Raw genomic sequence first — 18014 nt, 5'->3', positions numbered from 1 at the left:
ACAGTAATGCATTCAAATGTCGTTCTTTTCCATGCTATTAAAAAAGTGTACCCTTGTTGCATCTCTGACCAATTAAAAATCTCAAAAATTCCTCTGGTCTTGATTTCACCTCTAACTTAAACAGCGAAACACTCAAAAGTCGTTCTTTTCCATGCTATTAAAAAAAAAAAAAAAATATGTACTATTGTTGCATCTCTGACCAATGAAAAATCTCAAAAAATTCCTCTGGTCTTGGTTTCACCTCTTAACTTAAACAACGAGGCGTTCAAAAGTCGTTCTTTTCCACGCTATGAAAAAAGTGTACCATTGTTCAATATCTGACCAATGAAAAATCTCAAAAACTCCTCTGGTCTTGATTTCCCCTCTTAACTTAAACAGCGAGGCATTCAAAAGTCGTTCTTTTCCATGCTATTAAAAAAGTGTAACATTGTTGTATCTCTGACCTCTTGCATCTCCGACCAATGAAAAATCTCAAAAACTCCTCTGGTCTTGATTTCACCTGTTAACTTAAACAGCGAGGCATTCAAAAGTCATTCTTTTCCATGCTATTAAAAAAAATGTATCATTGTTGAATTTTTGACCAATGAAAAATCTAAAGAATTCCTCTGGTCTTGATTTCACCTCTTAACTTAAACAGCGAGGCATTCAAAACTCGTTGTTTTCCATGCTATTGAAAAAGTGTACCATTGTTACATCTCTGACCAATGAAAAATCTCAAAAATTCCTCTGGTCTTGATTTCACCTCTTAACTTAAACAGCGAGGTATTCAATAGTCGTTCTTTTCCGTGCTATTAAAAACAGTACCATTGTTGCATCTCTGACCAATGAAAAATCTAAAAAATTCCTCTGGTCTTGGTTTCACATCTTAACTTAAACAGTGAGGCATTCAATAGACGTTCTTTTCCATGCTACTAAAAAACATGTATCATTGTTGAATTTTTGACCAATGAAAAATCTAAAAAATTCCTCTGGTCTTGATTTCACCTCTTAACTTAAACAGCGAGGCATTCAAAACTCGTTGTTTTCCATGCTATTAAAAAACTGTACCATTGTTGCATCTCTGATTAATGAAAAGTCTAAAAAAAACTCCTCTGGTCTTGATTTCACATCTTAACTTAAACAGCAAGGTATTCAATAGTCGCTCTTTTCCATGCTATTAAAAAAAATGTACCATTGTTGCATCTCTGACCAATGAAAAAATCTTAAAAATTCCTCTGGTCTTGGTTTCATCTCTTAACTTAAACAGCGAGGCTTTCAAAAGTCGTTCTTTTCCATACTATTAAAAAAGTGTACCATTGTTGAATCTCTGACCAATGAAAAATCTCGAAAACTCCTCCGGTCTTGATTTCCCCTCTTAACTTAAACAGCGAGGCATTCAAAAGTCGTTCTTTTCAATGCTATTAAAAAAGTGTACCATTGTTGCATCTCTGACAAATGAAAAATCTCAAAAACTCCTCTGGTCTTGATTTCACTCCTTAACTTAAACAGCGAGGCATTTAAAAGTCGTTCTTTTCCATGTTATTAAAAAAAAATATACCATTGCTGCATCTTTGACCAATGAAAAATCTAAAAAAAACTCCTCTGGTCTTGATTTCACCTCCTAACTTAAACAGCGAGGTATTCAATAGTCATTCTTTTCCATGCTATTAAAAAAATGTACCATTGTTGCATCTCTGACCAATGAAAAATCTAAAAAATTCCTCTGGTCTTGATTTAACCTCTTAACTTAAACAGCGAGGCATTCAAAAGTCGTTCTTTTCCATGATTTTCTGCCATTTTTGCCACTAAGTGACAAAACCAAGAGAATGAAAATTCTAAGATAGCCAATCGATTGTTTATGGTCTAAGCCCGAAATGAGAGGCTTTTAGCTACCTCCTCCATACACATCTTTTGAAAAACTACACCAGAGCGGTATTTTCTGCCATTTTTGCCACTAAGTAACAAAACTAAGAGAATAGAAATTCCAAGATAGCCAATCGATTGTTAATGGTCTAATCCCGAAATCAGAGGCTGTTAGCTCCCTCCCTCAATAAACATCTTTTTAAAAATTATACCAGAGCGGTATTTTCTGCCAATTTTGCCATTAAGTAACAAAACCAAAAGAATGGAAATACCAAGACAGCCAATCGATTGTTTATGGTCTAAGCCTGAATTAAGAGGCTGTTAGCCATTTTCCCGTCTATCCATTTAGCCATCTATCCATTTTTTAGAGTCCTAACACTCTCACAATCAACTTCGGGCTAACCAGAATTTTTTTTTCTACTCTAAAAATATACGCTAGTCTCTACTATAGAAAGAAAAACCGGTCTAATCTAAATTCAACGTAACAACACATGACGCCAAAATGAATAGAACTTCAATTTTATGACTGTTATCTGATGTATTCGATAAAAACTTTGAAAATGAATTTATTCTTTCTGGTACTTAGATTTTGTCAACTTTGCCCGATGTATCCGAGAAATGGAGGTTGATATAGAATTTAATCACTGTTATGCTTAGATTTTGTGAAATTGATGTATTGTCTGTCTAGGAAGCGACTTCAATCGATAATGAATGTTAATAAAGAATTTGTTCAATTTTTTTATATAATTTCCTGAATTAAATTTCTGTATTGTGTCTCAAAGAGGTGAATTCAACTACCAACTTGTTTCAGAATTTCTATCAAGTCAAACAAACAAAAAATAAAAAACAACTAAACCAAAAAAAAAACAAAAAAAAGAACTTCCCAATTTTAAACTCTTATTACGAAACAGCACACACAAAGTGTTTTTTATTCAGTCTTATGGCAAAATTTAGTTTTTAAACATAATTAAAAAAAATACAAGTTTTTTTAACTGAAAGTAAGGAACGACGTCAAAACTTAAAACGAACAGAAATTATTCTGTATATGCAAGGGGCTGTCCCCTCCTCAACGCATCGCTCTCTACGCGAAGGGTTTTCATGGCAGGAATCACCACGGTGGCTACTGAGGTGGGTCAGGGTGTAGGGAGCCATGAAATAGTGGAAATTGGTTGACTAATGAAAAATCTAAGAAATTCCTTTGGTCTTTGTTTCACCTCTTATCTTAAACATCGAGGCATTCAATACTCATTCTTTTCCATGCTTTAAAAAAAGTATACCGTTGTTGCATCTCCGACCAAAGAAACATTTAAAAATTTCATATGGTAGTCGTTTAACCTCCTAAATTGAAAAGCGAGGCATTCAATAGTCTTTCTTTTCCATGTAAGTGAAAAACTGTACTATTCTTGAATCTATGACCAGTGAAAAAATTAAAAAAATTTATCTGGTCTTGATTTCACCTCTTAACTTAAACAGTGGAACACTCAAAGGTTGTTCTTTTCCATGCTATTAAAAAAAAAAAAAAGTACTATTTTTGCATCTCTGACCAATGAAAAATCTAAAAAATTCCTCTGGTCTTGGTTTCACCTCTTAACTTAAACAACGAGGCATTCAAAAGTCGTTCTTTTCCACGTTTTGAAAAAAGTGTACCATTGTTGAATCTCTAACCAATGAAAAATCTCAAAAACTCCTCTGGTCTTGATTTCCCCTCTTAACTTAAACAGCGAGGCATTCAAAAGTCGTTTTTTCCATGCTATTAAAAAAGTGTACCATTGTTGCATCTCTGACCTCTTGCATCTCCGACCAATGAAAAATCTCCAAAATTCCTCTGGTCTTGATTTCACCTCTTAACTTAAACAGCGAGGCATTCAAAAGTCGTTCTTTTCCATGCTATTAAAAAAAAATGTATCATTGTTGAATTTTTGATCGATAAAAAATCTAAAAACTCCTCTGGTCATCGTTTTACCTCCTAACTTAAACAGCAAGGCATTCAAAAGTTGTTCTTTTCAAAAATAATTAAAAACAAAGTACCATGATTTCATCTTTGGCCAACAAAAAATCTAAAAAATTCTTCTGGTCTTGGTTTCACCTCTTAACTTAAAGAGCGAGGCATTCAATAGTCGTTGTTTTCCACGCTATTAAAAAAGTGTACCATTGTTGCATCTCTGACCAATGAAAAATCTCAAAAATTCCTCAGGTCTTGATATCACCTCTTAACTTAAACAGCGAGGCATTCAAAAGTCGTTCTTTTCCATGCTATTAAAAAGTGTACCATTGTTGCATCTCTGACCAATGAAAAATCTCAAAAACTCCTCTGGTCTTGTATTCACTTCTTAACTTAAACAGCGAGGCATTTAAAAGTCATTCTTTTCCATGCTATTAAAAAAAATATACCATTGTTGCATCTTTGACCAATGAAAAATCTAAAAAAAACTCCTCTGGTCTTGATTTTAACTCCTATCTTAAACAGCGAGGCATTCAAAAGTCGTTCTTTTCCATGCTATTAAAAAATGTACCATTGTTGCATCTTTGACAAATGAAAAATCTCAAAAATTCCTCTGGTCTTGATTTCACCTCTTAACTTAAACAGCGAGGCATTCAAAAGTCGTTCTTTTCCATGATTTTCTGCCATTTTTGCCACTAAGTGACAAAACCAAGAGAATGAAAATTCTAAGATAGCCAATTGATTGTTTATGGTCTAAGCCCGAAATGAGAGGCTTTTAGCTACCTCCTCCATACACATCTTTTGAAAAACTACACCAGAGCGGTATTTTCTGCCATTTTTGCCACTAAGTAACAAAACCAAGAGAATGGAAATTCTAAGATACCCGATCAATTGTCTATGGTCTAATCCCAAAATAAGAGGCTTTTATCTCCCCCCCTAAATAAACAACTTTTCAAAAATTATACCAGAGTCGTATTTTCTGCAATTTTTGCCATTAAGTAACAAAACCAAGAGAATGAAAATTCCAAGATAACCAATCCATTGTCTATTGTCTAATCCCGAAATAATAGGCTGTTAGCCATTTTCCCGTCTATCCATTTAGCCATCTATCCATTTTTTAGAGTCCTAACACTCTCACAATCAACTTCAGACTAACCAGAGTTTTTTTTCAACTCTAAAAATATACGCTAGTCTCTACTATAGAAAGAAAAACCGGTCTAATCTAAATTCAACGTATCAACACATGAAGCCAAAATGAATAGAACTTGGATTTTATGACTGTTATCTGATGTATCCGATAAAAACTTTGAAAATGAATTTATTCTTTCTGGTACTTAGATTTTGTCAACTTTTTCCGATGTATCCGAGAAATGGAGGTTGATATAGAATTTAATCACTCTTATACTTAGATTTTGTGAAATTGATGTATTGTCTGTCTAGGAAGTGAATTCAATCGATAATGAATGTTAATAAAGAATTTGTAAATTTTTTATATAATTTCCTGAATTAAATTTCTGTATTGTGTCTCCAAGAGGTGAATTCAACTATCAACTGGTTTCCGAATTTCTATCAAGTCGAACAAACAAAAATAAAAAACAACTACACCAAAAAAACAAAAAAAGAACTTCCCAATTTTAAACTCTTATTGCGAATCAGCACACACAAAGTGCTTTTATATTCAGTCTTATGGCAACATTTATTTTTTAAACATAATTAAAAAAAAAAACAAGTTTTTTTAACTGAAAGTAAGGAACGACGTTAAAACTTAAAACGAACTGAAATTATTCAGTATATGAAAGGGGCTGTCCCCTCCTCAGCGCATCGCTCTTTACGCTAAAGTTTTTTATGGCAGGAGTCGCCACGGTGGCCGCTGCGGCGGGTCGTGGCGGAGGGGGGCATTAAATAGTGGAAATTGCTTGACCAATGAAAAATCTAAAAAAATTCCTCTGGTCTTTGTTTCACCTCTTAACTTAAACAGCGAAGCATTCAATAGTCGTTCTTTTCCATGGTTTAAAAAAAGTATACCACTGTTGCATCTTTGGCCAATGAAAAATCTCAAAAATTCTTCTTGTCATGGTTTCACCTCCTAACTTTAAAAGTGATGCACTCAAATGTAGTTATTTTCCCCATTAGTAAAAAACTTTATCATTGTTGCATATCTGAACAACGAAAAAATTCAAAAAATCCCATGCACTTGGTTTAACCTCTAACTGAAACAATGGAGCACTCAAAGGTTGTTCTTTTCTGAGAAAACCATAAACCACGTGGTACTCGTGGGACCTCCTGACCCCTCTCTACTTACGCTGTTAATATGAAAGTAAATAATAACTCTAAACCCCAAAATGAGCAGAATTCATTCCGTACAGGAGGAGGACCATCCCTTCCTCATCTACACCTCCACCTCAAGGTCGCAGAAACTTCGGAGTGTGCTCATTGGATCAGAAATTGAGAGTTCTAGTCCTTTGCGCAGGAGTGGAAATTTCCGGGGGGGGGGGGATCTTCGGAGGGGCGTTTTTCTGGGGTATTATCCAGAGGGGATGTTTTCTGAAAGGAGTGGGTATTTTCCAGGGGGGGGATTAACGCAGGTCACTAAAAAAAAAAAAAAAAAAAAAAAAAAAAAAAGAAGTAATTTCTTAATAAAAAATACGCATTAAACAAAAATTTTCAGTTTGGGGGAAGGGGGATTTTAAAAAACATCTCCCCATGACATAAATTGTCCTCTAATGTCGATTCTGATGTTTGTAGTGCTTTAGAAATATTTTAAAAAAGGTCTCTAAAGTAGAATTTTGGAAAATTTGAGTTTGGGGGGAAGGGGGATTTAAAATACCTCAGATGGTTTTGAACTGTAGTGTGTTGTTACTAGTAGTAGTAGTAGTAGTATTTTCATGTTTTTTGCAAAGCCATTCATAGTATACCTTAAATGCGTTCAGATATTTTCAACTGTTGAATGTAGACAAAACGATACTCTTAGCTAAAATAATTAGAAATTGTAATAAAATGTTTGTGGTAAAGCATTATTGTTACAGCTGTTAAAAGTGAAATTTGAGTCGCATATGGTGGGGTATTAACCGTTTGAACTGGAGAAACATTAAAATATATCTTTTGTTGATTGACATTTTAATGATAACAACAGCCTTAATTTCCAAAATATATCGTATAAAAACGTTAAAAATGTATGATGTACATTCAGTTGGTCCTTATGAGTTGGACCATGAATAGAAGAATTTGTTTTGCGAAACTTTGTGAGCTTCCCATTTCAATTTTAAGGCCAATATTTTCTTCTATTGATTCGTTGGAAGATTTATCACCATTTGAAAATGCTTGATATGAAAAAAAAAAATCTACTATTGTTACAATTAATTGCTTAAAGTGAAATTCAAGTCGCCTATGGTAGGATATTAACCGTTTTGAACTTGTAAGACATTTAAAAATATCTATTGTTGATTGACATTTTAATGATAAGGATAGTCTTTAATTTCCAAAATATAATGTATAGAAACATTAAAAAAAAAAATCTCTTGGGTCACTGAATAATTTTCTTGTTTTGGAATGCTTAGCATATCGATATCACGGGATATTGCATTGCGTGGTTTAATTGACTAAAGCGTCTCACATCTCTCCCATTATACAGAAGGCTATGTCTATCCTTTTTCTGTGTTTTTACAAGTGTCCTTATCCGTTTTCTTGTATCACGCGAATCGTTGTAAATGTGTAAGGGGATATTTTCACTGTGTATTTTCCTACGACACCTTAAGGGTTGAATTTGTTGGTGCACCACTGGTTTTATAATGCTAGGTTCCTCAATTAGATTGCAGAGTTCCAGTTCTTCTTCTTCACTCAATGGGAATGTGAACCATACATTATCCACATTCTCATCAATAAAATCCTGAAAAAAAAATGGTTTGTTCATAGATTCATGGTTGGGGGTTGTACAGTAGAAGCAATTCCTCTCAATAGTAACCTTTTTTTTAGAAAAAATTTTTGACTTAAATTATTTAACAAAAAAATCAAAAGTTATAATGGTCTTTTTTTTTAATACATTATCTTTATGTATATCAGATCGATCATGAAGTAATAATTTTTGTCCATTACATCTTATACAAATTTCATATATTTTAAGCCTTTTAATTTTCATGTCTAGATCGGGACCCTAAGATTGATGATTCCCACTATATCACCAATGATGGGTTTTATGAGGTATGGAGGACGAGTGGTATATGCAATTTCTATCGGATATTAAGACGTCAACTGAGCCCGAGTGAGAAGGAGGCGTGGGCGCTTGATATGAAGAAGAAGAAGAATACGGTGAATTAATTGTCTTTTTGTTCACCATTATACTTGAATAAACTGATTTAGTCGAGGAAATGAAGTCCTACTCCTATAATTTAAGTTAGAATAAAAGAATGAGGTATAATGGTATCGATTTTACTTGGATCAGTAATAACATTTAAAATGAAAAGGCGTAATAGTGGTCTAACTCGTAGCACTGTGCCTGATGGTCCCAAGTCTTCATGAAACTATACCATCTTTCAAATGAAGCAGTTTGATCTACGAGATCCATCTCCTCGTCCGTGGTTAGTGGTACAGTGTCCCAGATGTCAGTCGTTGTTTTTAATTCCACTATTCGTATTTTCTTCTGAGGCTTGAAATGGTAAAAATGGCTTTATTTCCCATGTGAAATATTCATTATTTTATATAGTTAAGACTATGTCAATTTTTTTTTTTTACCGACTCAAAACGTAATTTCCCTCTTTCTAACATTTTATTGGCTTTCACTGAAAATAATTGAACAGAAAAAATAAAAGCCTGATAAATATCTACTAGTTGGTGTGAGAAACATAACACAATGTTTGGTTAACCACTATAAAATACATTAATAAATATCTGTTGAGGAGGTATTATTCCCCTCCCCAACATTATATTGGCTTACACTGAAAATAATTGAACAGAAAAAATGAAAGCCTGATAAATATTTACTAGTAGGTGTGAGAAAGACAACGGAACGTTTAGGTAATAGCTATAAAATACATTTTAAGAAAAATATCTGTGGAGAAGGCCTTCTTTGACTGAATCCCAAGTTTCTGAACCCTCGTGCAACTGAACCCTCATGTAACTGAACCCCCATGTAACTCCACTCCATTTAACTAAACCATGTGTAACTGAACCATCGTGTAAGTGAACTCCCCATATAATTGATTCTTTGTATAACCGAACCCAAATACAACTGACCCCCCCCTTAGCTATCTGATAAATGGTGCTTACCATAGAAGTTGCAGTTAGCTCGCTACAAAGTGCTCGTGGTGCATAGTGAATTACGGTTTCTCTTGTCGAATTCATGTTAGTGCTGCCTGTATCATGATTAAGCTTTGTTCGTTTTTCACTTGACATTTGAATATCCAAGTCCTGGAAATAAAAATCAACTTCAGTATTTTCTAGTCATATGTTTACCGGGGTATTAAATAACGCCCCCCGCTATCACACTAAATGTGCGCTAAGGGATCCTTCTGCCATCAAACCACCCCTCAAAAATATTTATTAAGAGATTTCTTGTTAAAAATTTTTATTTGAAGTCATTCACATGGGTTTTTCGCTAGCAACTCGGCCCACAGTACAGCACTAAAAGTACTCTAAGAGATCCTTCTGCCATCAACCCACCCCTCAAAAATATTAATTCAAAGATTTATTGTTAAAACTTTTTATTCAAAGTCATCCACACGAGTTTTTCGCGAGCAACTCGCCCCCCCCACTATCACACTATAAGTACTCTAAGAGATCCTTCTGCCATCAACCCGTCCCCCAAAAATATTTATTCAGAGATTTCTTGTTAAAAAATTTTAATTCAATTCATCCACACGGATTTTTTGCCAGCAACTCAGCCCACAGTATAGCACTAAAAATACTCTAAGACAACCTGCTGCCTTCAACCCATCACCCAAAAATATTTATTCAGAGATTTTTTGTTAAAAATTTTTATTTCAAGTCAACCACACGGGTTTATCGCTAGCAACTCGCCCCCCACTATCACACTATAACTACTCTAAGAGATCTTTCTGCCTTCAACCCACTCCCCCAAAAAAATTTTTTCAGAGATTTCTTGTTAAAATTTTTTATTCAAAGTCATCCACACGGGTTTTTCGCTAGCAACTCGCCCCACGGTATCCCACTAAAACTTCGCTAAGAGATCCTTCTGCCATCAACCCACCCCCCAAAAATATTTATTCAGAGATTTCTTGTTAAAATTTTTTATTCCAAGTCATCTACACGGCTTTTTCGCTAGCAACTCGGCCCACATTACAGCACTAAAAGTACTCTAAGAGATCCATCTGCCATATGCCATCAATCCATCCCCCAAAAAATATTTATTCAGAGATTTCTTGTTAAAAATTTTTATTTCAAGTCATCCACATGGGTTTTTCCTTAGAAACTCGCCCCCCCCCCCACTATCACACTATAAGTAGTCTAAGACATCCTTCTGCCATCAACCCATCCCCCAAAAATATTTATTCAGAGATTTCTTGTTAAAAATTTTTATTTCAAGTCATCCACCCGGGGTTTTTGCTAGCAACTCGCCCCCCCCCTCCCCCACTATCACACTATAAGTACTCTAAGAGATCCTTCTGCCATCAACCCACCCCCGCCCCCCCCAAAAAAAAAATATTTATTCAGAGATTTCTTGTTAAAAAATTTGATTTCAAGTCATCCACATGGGTTTTTCGCTAGCAACTCGGCCCACAGTACAGCACTATAAGCACTCTAAGAGATCCTTCTGCCATCAACCCATCCCCCAAAAATATTTATTCAGAGATTTCTTGTTAAAAAATTTTATTTCAAGTCAACCACATGGGTTTTTTGCTAGCAACTCGCCTCCCACTATCACACTATAAGTACTCTAAGAGATCCTTCTGCCAACAACCCACCCCCCAAAAATATTTATTCAGATATTTATTGTTAAAAAATTTTATTTCATTTCATTCACATGGGTTTTTCGCTAGCAACTCGGCCTACTGTATAGCACTAAAAGTACTCTAAGAGATCCTTCTGCCAACAACCCCGCCCCCAAAAATATTTATTCAGAGATTTCTTGTTAAAAATTTTTATTTCATGTCATCCACATGGGTTTTTTGCTAGCAACTCGCCCCCCCCCCCACTATCACACTATAAGTGCTCTAAGAGATCCTTCTGCCATCAACCCACCCCCCCAAAAATATTTATTAAGAGATTTCTTGTTAAAATTTTTTATTCCAAGTCATCCACACGGGTTTTTCGCTAGCAACTAGCCCCCCACTATCCCACTATAAGTACGCTAAGAGCTCCTTCGGCCAACAACCCACCCCCCAAAAATATTTATTAAGAAATTTATTTTTAAAAAATTTTTTTTCATTTCATCCACATGGATTTTTTGCTAGCAACTCGGTCCACATTACAGCACTAAAAGTACTCTAAGACAACCTGCAGCCTTCAACCCATCCCCCAAAAAATATTTACTCAGAGATTTCTTGGTTAAAAATTTTTATTTCAAGTCATCCACATGGGTTTTTTGCTAGCAACTCGCCCCCCCACTATCACACTATAAGTACTCTTAAGAGATCCTTCTGCCATCAACCCATCCCCCCAAAAATATTTATTCAAAGATTTCTTGTTAAAAAATTTTATTTCAAGTCATCCACATGGGTTTTTTGCTAGCAACTCGCCCCCCCCCCCACTATCATACTATAAGTACTCTAAGAGATCCTTCTGCCATCAACCCACCCCCCCCCCAAAAAAAAAATATTTATTCAGAGATTTCTCGTTAAAAAATTTTATTTCAAGTCATCCACATGGGTTTTTTCGCTAGCAACTTGGCCCACAGTACAGCACTATAAGTACTCTAAGAGATCCTTCTGCTATCAACCCATCCCCCAAAAATATTTATTCAGAGATTTCTTGTTAAAAAATTTTATTTCAAGTCAACCACACGGGTTTTCCGCTAGCAACTCGCCTCCCACTATCACACTAAAAGTACTCTAAGAGATCCATCTGCCATATGCCATCAATCCATCCCCCAAAAAATATTTATTCAGAGATTTCTTGTTAAAAATTTTTATTTCAAGTCATCCACATGGGTTTTTCCTTAGCAACTCGCCCCCCCCCCCACTATCACACTATAAGTACTCTAAGAGATCCTTCTGCCATCAACCCATCCCCCCAAAAATATTTATTCAGAGATTTCTTGTTAAAACTTTTTATTTAAATTCATCCACACGGGTTTTTCGCTAGCAACTCGCCCCCCCCCTCCCCCACTATCACACTATAAGTGCTCTAAGAGATCCTTCTGCCATCAACCCACCCCCTCCCCCCCAAAAAAAAAATATTTATTAAGAGATTTAATGTTAAAATATTTGAATTGATGTCATTCACACGGGTTTTTTACTAACAACTTGGCCCACATAATAGCACTATAAGTACGCTAAGACAACCTGCTGTCTTCAACCCACCCCCCAAAAATATGTATTCCGAGATTTCTTGTTAAAAAATTTTAATTCAATTCATCCACACGGATTTTTCGCTAGCAACTCGCCTCCCACTATCACACTATAAGTACTCTAAGAGATCCTTCTGCCATCAACCCACCCCCCAAAAATATTTATTCAGAGATTTCTTGTTAAAAAATTTTATTTCAAGTCATCCACACGGGTTTTTCGCCAGCAACTCGGCCCATAGTACAGCACTAAAAGTACTCTAAGAGATCCTTCTGCCATCAACCCACCCCTCAAAAATATTTATTAAGAGATTTCTTGTTAAAAATTTTTTTTTAAAGTCAACCACATGGGTTTTTTGCTAGCAACTCGCCCCCCCCCCCCCCACTATCACACAATAAGTACTCTAAGAGATCCTTCTGCCATCAACCCATCCCCCAAAAAATATTTATTCAGAGATTTCTTGTTAAAAATTTTTATTTCAAGTCATCCACACGGGTTTTTCGCTAGCAACTCGCCACACACTATCACACTGAAACTGCGCCAAGGGATCCTTCTCCCATTAAACCATCCCCCCAAAAATATTATTTAAAAGATTTATTATTAAAAAATTTTATTCCATTTCACTCCCATGAGTTTTCTACTAACCCCTCGGTCTACATTACGGCACTATAAGTAAGCTAAGACAACCTGTAGCCTTCAACCCATCCCCCAAAAAATATTTACTCAGAGATTTCTTGGTTAAAATTTTTTATTTCAAGTCATCCACATGGGTTTTTTGCTAGCAACTCGCCCCCCACTATCACACTATAAGTACTCTTAAGAGATCCTTCTGCCATCAACCCATCCCCCAAAAATATTTATTCAAAGATTTCTTGTTAAAAAATTTTATTTCAAGTCATCCACATGGGTTTTTTGCTAGCAACTCGCCCCCCCCCCCACTATCATACTATAAGTACTCTAAGAGATCCTTCTGCCATCAACCCACCCCCCCCCCCAAAAAAAAAATATTTATTCAGAGATTTCTCGTTAAAAAATTTTATTTCAAGTCATCCACATGGGTTTTTTCGCTAGCAACTTGGCCCACAGTACAGCACTATAAGTACTCTAAGAGATCCTTCTGCCATCAACCCATCCCCCAAAAATATTTATTCAGAGATTTTTTGTTAAAAATTTTTATTTCAAGTCAACCACACGGGTTTTCCGCTAGCAACTCGCCCCCCACTATCACACTATAAGTACTCTAAGAGATCCTTCTGCCATCAACCCATCCCCCAAAAATATTAATTCAGAGATTTCTTGTTAAAAAATTTTATTTCAAGTCATCCACACGGGTTTTTCACTAGCAACTGGGCCCACAGTATCACACTAAAAGTACTCTAAGACAACCTGCACCCTTCAACCCATCCCCCAAAAATATTTTTAAAATGATCTTCTCGTTGAGTTTGCTTAAAGAGTAGTGAAATGCAATCTCACAAAAAAAAAACAACCTTCTAATCAAAACAGCTGTTATGGACATGTGGAATTTATCTTAGCTCGCATATTTACGGAAAAGTTCACCTTTCTGTGTGAAAGTCAAAATGATAGATAATTCCGTGTGGAACTCAGCGCTAGGAAATAAAAACGATTATATTAGTCAAGGAATAAAGTGTATTTACTTACCATTATAAATCTCTTATTCTCCATTTAGAATGAGCAAACTGATTCTTTAGGTTTATTAGAACTTCTATTAATCAACTGACTTAGAAATGAACAACTTGCTCAAAATATATACCAAAAAAAAAAAAAAACTTGTTTTTTACAAGGTGCATGTCAAGCTGTAGTGTATACCATGTGAGGGGGTACTCACTCTCTTTGAAAAGGTGTAGGGCCACTTTATAGGTTTGCCAACTTTTTTGCAATGTGCACATGAAGCTATGCTGCATATTCTTGTACAGTTGATATCAATAACAAAAAGCCAGTCTGGTTGTCTTATACAATCACAACCATACTCTCAAAGCGTGTTTGACCACTTTAGAGGTTTGCCAACTTTTTTGCAATGTGCACGTGAAGCTATGCTGCATATTCTTGTACAGTTGATATCAATAACAAAAAACCAGTCTGGTTGTCTTACACAAACTTGACTATACTCTCAAAACATGTTGGACCACTTTATAGGTTTGCCAACTTTTTTGCAATGTGCACGTGAAGCTATGCTGCATATTCTTGTACAGTTGATATCAATAACAAAAAGCCAGTCTGGTTGTCTTATACAACCTTGACTATAGTTTCAAAACATGTTTGCCCACTTTATAGCATGAAAATAGAATACTTTTATAAGCAAAATTGTGAAGGTAATTTGTGAATTATTAAATTGGGAGCATCTACATTGGCTGACAGTTTCAAAGACAAAGAAAAGTTCATTATGAACATGATTCTTGACCTAGTTCATTTTAGTTCATTATTAACAGAGTTCTTGAGGACACTGGAGAGTTTGCTTTGACTAGTGATAGAATATAGTGTCTGACCATGGAGGTTCAAAAACCATTTCAGATTGTTGGAAGGGCTACAGCACAATTGAGCTGGAACACGCAAGCTTCACTCATTTGAAAGTAAACCACAAAAATAATTTTGTCAACCCAGAAACCAGCACCTCTACCCAAAAAGTAGAGAGAATGCAGGGTTTCTCAAAGTAGAGGAACAAACAGCACTGAGGTACATCCCACCATCATTTATATTCATATTTAGCAGAGTATATGTGGCAGGCAACTGTAGAGGCAGAAGACTGAGTTCATTTTAATGCAATTCTTGAGGACATTTCTGTATTCTGGGAGCATATTTCCAAGTTGTAGTTTTCACAATTTTGCTAATAAAGTAGGCCTATTCTGTTTTTGTACCACTCAATGCCTATTTTAATGCTCTTTACAAATATAATAATCATTTTTGTAAAAAAAAAATGAATTTTATCCCCACTCCTATTTATACAATTCAGGGTATATATTTGCACATTCGGGGGGTGGGGGTAAATTTTAATTCTGATGTAAATGAGAGGTAAGTTTAACACTCCCCCCCACCCCCCTAATGTGCAAATATATACCCTGAATTGGTATATATATAGGGGTGGGGCCTAAAATTCATTTCCAACAAAAATGATTATCATATTCATAAAGAGCGTAAAAATGCGGTAAATATATACCAAATCATATTATTGAGTTTCAAATAAAGTGAATATACCATTTGATGCCTTTTTTATGCTGATTACGAATAAAACAATCATTTCTATTGGAAATGAATTTTAGCCCCCCCCCTATATATGTCAATTCAGGATATATATTTGCACATATGGGGTTGGGGGTTAGGTTAGGGGGGGGGACTGAAAATCATTTCTGATAAAAATGATTATTATATCCATAATCAGCATAAAAAAGACATTGAATGGTGTATTCACTTTATTCCTAACTCAATAATATGATTTGGTAGATATTTACCAAAAAGGCATCAAATGGTATAGGCTATTCACTTTATTTGAAACTCGATAATATGATTTGGTAAAAATTTACCCAAGTTTTTATCTATTCATTGAAACATACAATTATTCTCAATTCCAATTTAGAAAAAAGATGTGAGGGTTTGTGTTTACATATCCTACTTTGGCACAATTGCATAGGCCTACTGGTTCTTTAATCTATATTATTATTCCCTTGGTCTACTAGGCTAAATAAAGAATGTAAAAGATTCTTATTTACGAATTGCAGATTTACCTTACACCTTTGTTAGCTTCTGATTTTTGACAGAGATGTATTCTAATTTCTTTAACGAAAGGTTGAAAAGCTGAAATTTTTCTAGCAACAGCAGTCATGTCTAAGAACATTTGAAAATTTTTATTATAGCGTCAGCGTTGCCACGATAGAGACCGAGCGAAGACGTCCTTATCAAAATATGATGATTACCAGAGATTCAATTTACAATTCAATTCTCACATTAGCTTACTGCCTGTCACATGGGTTTATGTAATTTCTACAAGGTTAAAAAATGTGTTTCTGATTGATGGATTATTTTTAGCTGGCTTATCATTGTCAATGCTTCTTGGTGATCCTGTTGGGGCCAAATGTTACCATTATTATTATTAATTTATTGCCTGTCAAAAAAAAATACATAGACGGAGCAATCACTAAAGTAACAAAAAGATAAAAAAGAAAAAAACACAAACATGCATCGAAAATCTAAATATAAACCCAAATCCAAATATAGGCTAACAGCCTCAAATTGACTTGGAAGAAGTCACAAGAAAACATTTATAAAAATTTGAAACTTCATGGAATAAATTGAAGAGTTGAGTGAAACCTCAGGGACTGAGTCTGTGTATGCATAGCTTTGAGCTGCAATGTTTTTTCTGTAGTTTTAGTACTCACAGACCGTCAGAAAACTCCGTTCTGTCAAAAAACTTCATTTCCAAACTTGGTTGGGCACAACCAAGTTATCCTTCATGGGGATCCTTATGGTTATCCTTAGGGGGAGAGGTGGATGCTCAGATTGAGCATTTGCCCTGCTTGTAAGCCCAAGATATATAGAAAATTCAAATTATTATAACCGCCGTAAAATGTACAATTCTCTTCTGTAAAAAACTCTTTTCCAAATAAATAAGTAAAAAAAGAAAATAGAAAAACGATCATGTTGCATTACCTCTCGTAATATCAGATGAGAAAAATCTACGCTAAGTCCCTACCGGATATTCACTTTCTTAAAGACTATTAATATTATAATAAATACAGGGTCGTATCCAGGTTTTTTTAGGGGATGGGGGGGTAGGTTACAAAAGGATATTTTTCGGGGGGAAGGGGGTTACAAAAAACTTTTAAAACGCAATAAAAATTTGTTTATATTCATTTTTGTCACGTTTTTACGAGTCGGACAAACATTTTTTTTTTTGGGGGGGGGGGGCAAACCCCATAGCACCCTTCCCCTGGATACGGCCTTCATTGAATCAATGGTATTTATTTTAAGTTTTTTTTTTATTTTAAACTGGCCTCAAGGTAAAATACCTACATTTACCAAAAACACATTAGATATCTTCGTTTAAGAATTAAAACGAGCCTATGTCCTAAAGAAAAACATAGTCCTAACTATTTTTAATTTAAAACAGGTGTTAAAGAAAATAAAAGGAAAAAAACCTGTCCTGGAAATATAATGGTTAGGATTATGTTTGTTTGTAGACCACCTTAGTTGTGAATATTTTCAATGAAGATAAAAAGCTCCACACCAGTGGTGGAACCAGGGGAGGGGTAAGGGGCGCCCCCACCCCTAACATAGTCTGAAGTAGTGTATTTTACTTAATTAACGTAAGTTTGCGTTAATTAAACTTGCTCCTAAAGCAAAATTTATCGGATCAACCTATTTTGCGCCCCCCCTAAAAAATCCTGGTTCCGCCCTTGGAACACACTTTAGTTCAGAAACTTAAACAAACATATTTTGTTGTTTTGGTAAAAGTAGGTGTTTAGTTACTTATTTTGGTTGTCGCACAAATTTGTGAGCCGTTTTTGACCAAATCCGAATGTTCGATTCCTTATAATTTTTCCCGGTATATACATTACTGATGACAGTGAATAAAGAAACATAAAAATATAGTTCAAACTATTTTATAATCTAGAACAAGTGTGCATAGCTTTGAGCTGCAATGTGTTTTCTGTAGTGTTAGTACTCACAGACCATTTTTAATAACCTTAACCCTGGGTTCCCATATATACGATTATTCGGATGCAAACACGATTATTCGGCCAGATATGATAATATCCTAG

General features: G+C 35.1%; 1 protein-coding gene across 1 annotated transcript in view; it reads right to left on the bottom strand.

Annotated features, from left to right (window-relative positions):
• Nucleotides 1-13926, bottom strand: part of RpL35A (ribosomal protein L35A) — a 32360-nt gene extending 18434 nt beyond the window's left edge. The window contains exons 1-3 of the mRNA XM_089104218.1: nt 13903-13926; nt 9047-9187; nt 7449-7670 (exon numbers count right to left, since the gene is read on the bottom strand). Coding sequence (XP_088960344.1) covers nt 7449-7670; nt 9047-9187; nt 13903-13926 — 387 coding nt within the window. The remainder of the gene's footprint in view (nt 1-7448; nt 7671-9046; nt 9188-13902) is intronic.
• Nucleotides 13927-18014: the final 4088 nt, after the last annotated feature.

Source organism: Artemia sp. Qi Xiang Cuo, chromosome 18 (genome assembly GCF_049724085.1).
Source record: "Artemia sp. Qi Xiang Cuo chromosome 18, ASM4972408v1, whole genome shotgun sequence".
NCBI lineage: Eukaryota > Metazoa > Arthropoda > Branchiopoda > Anostraca > Artemiidae > Artemia > Artemia sp. Qi Xiang Cuo.
The sequence above is the reverse complement of the archived record's forward strand: the minus strand, read 5'-3'. Positions and strand labels throughout refer to the sequence as shown.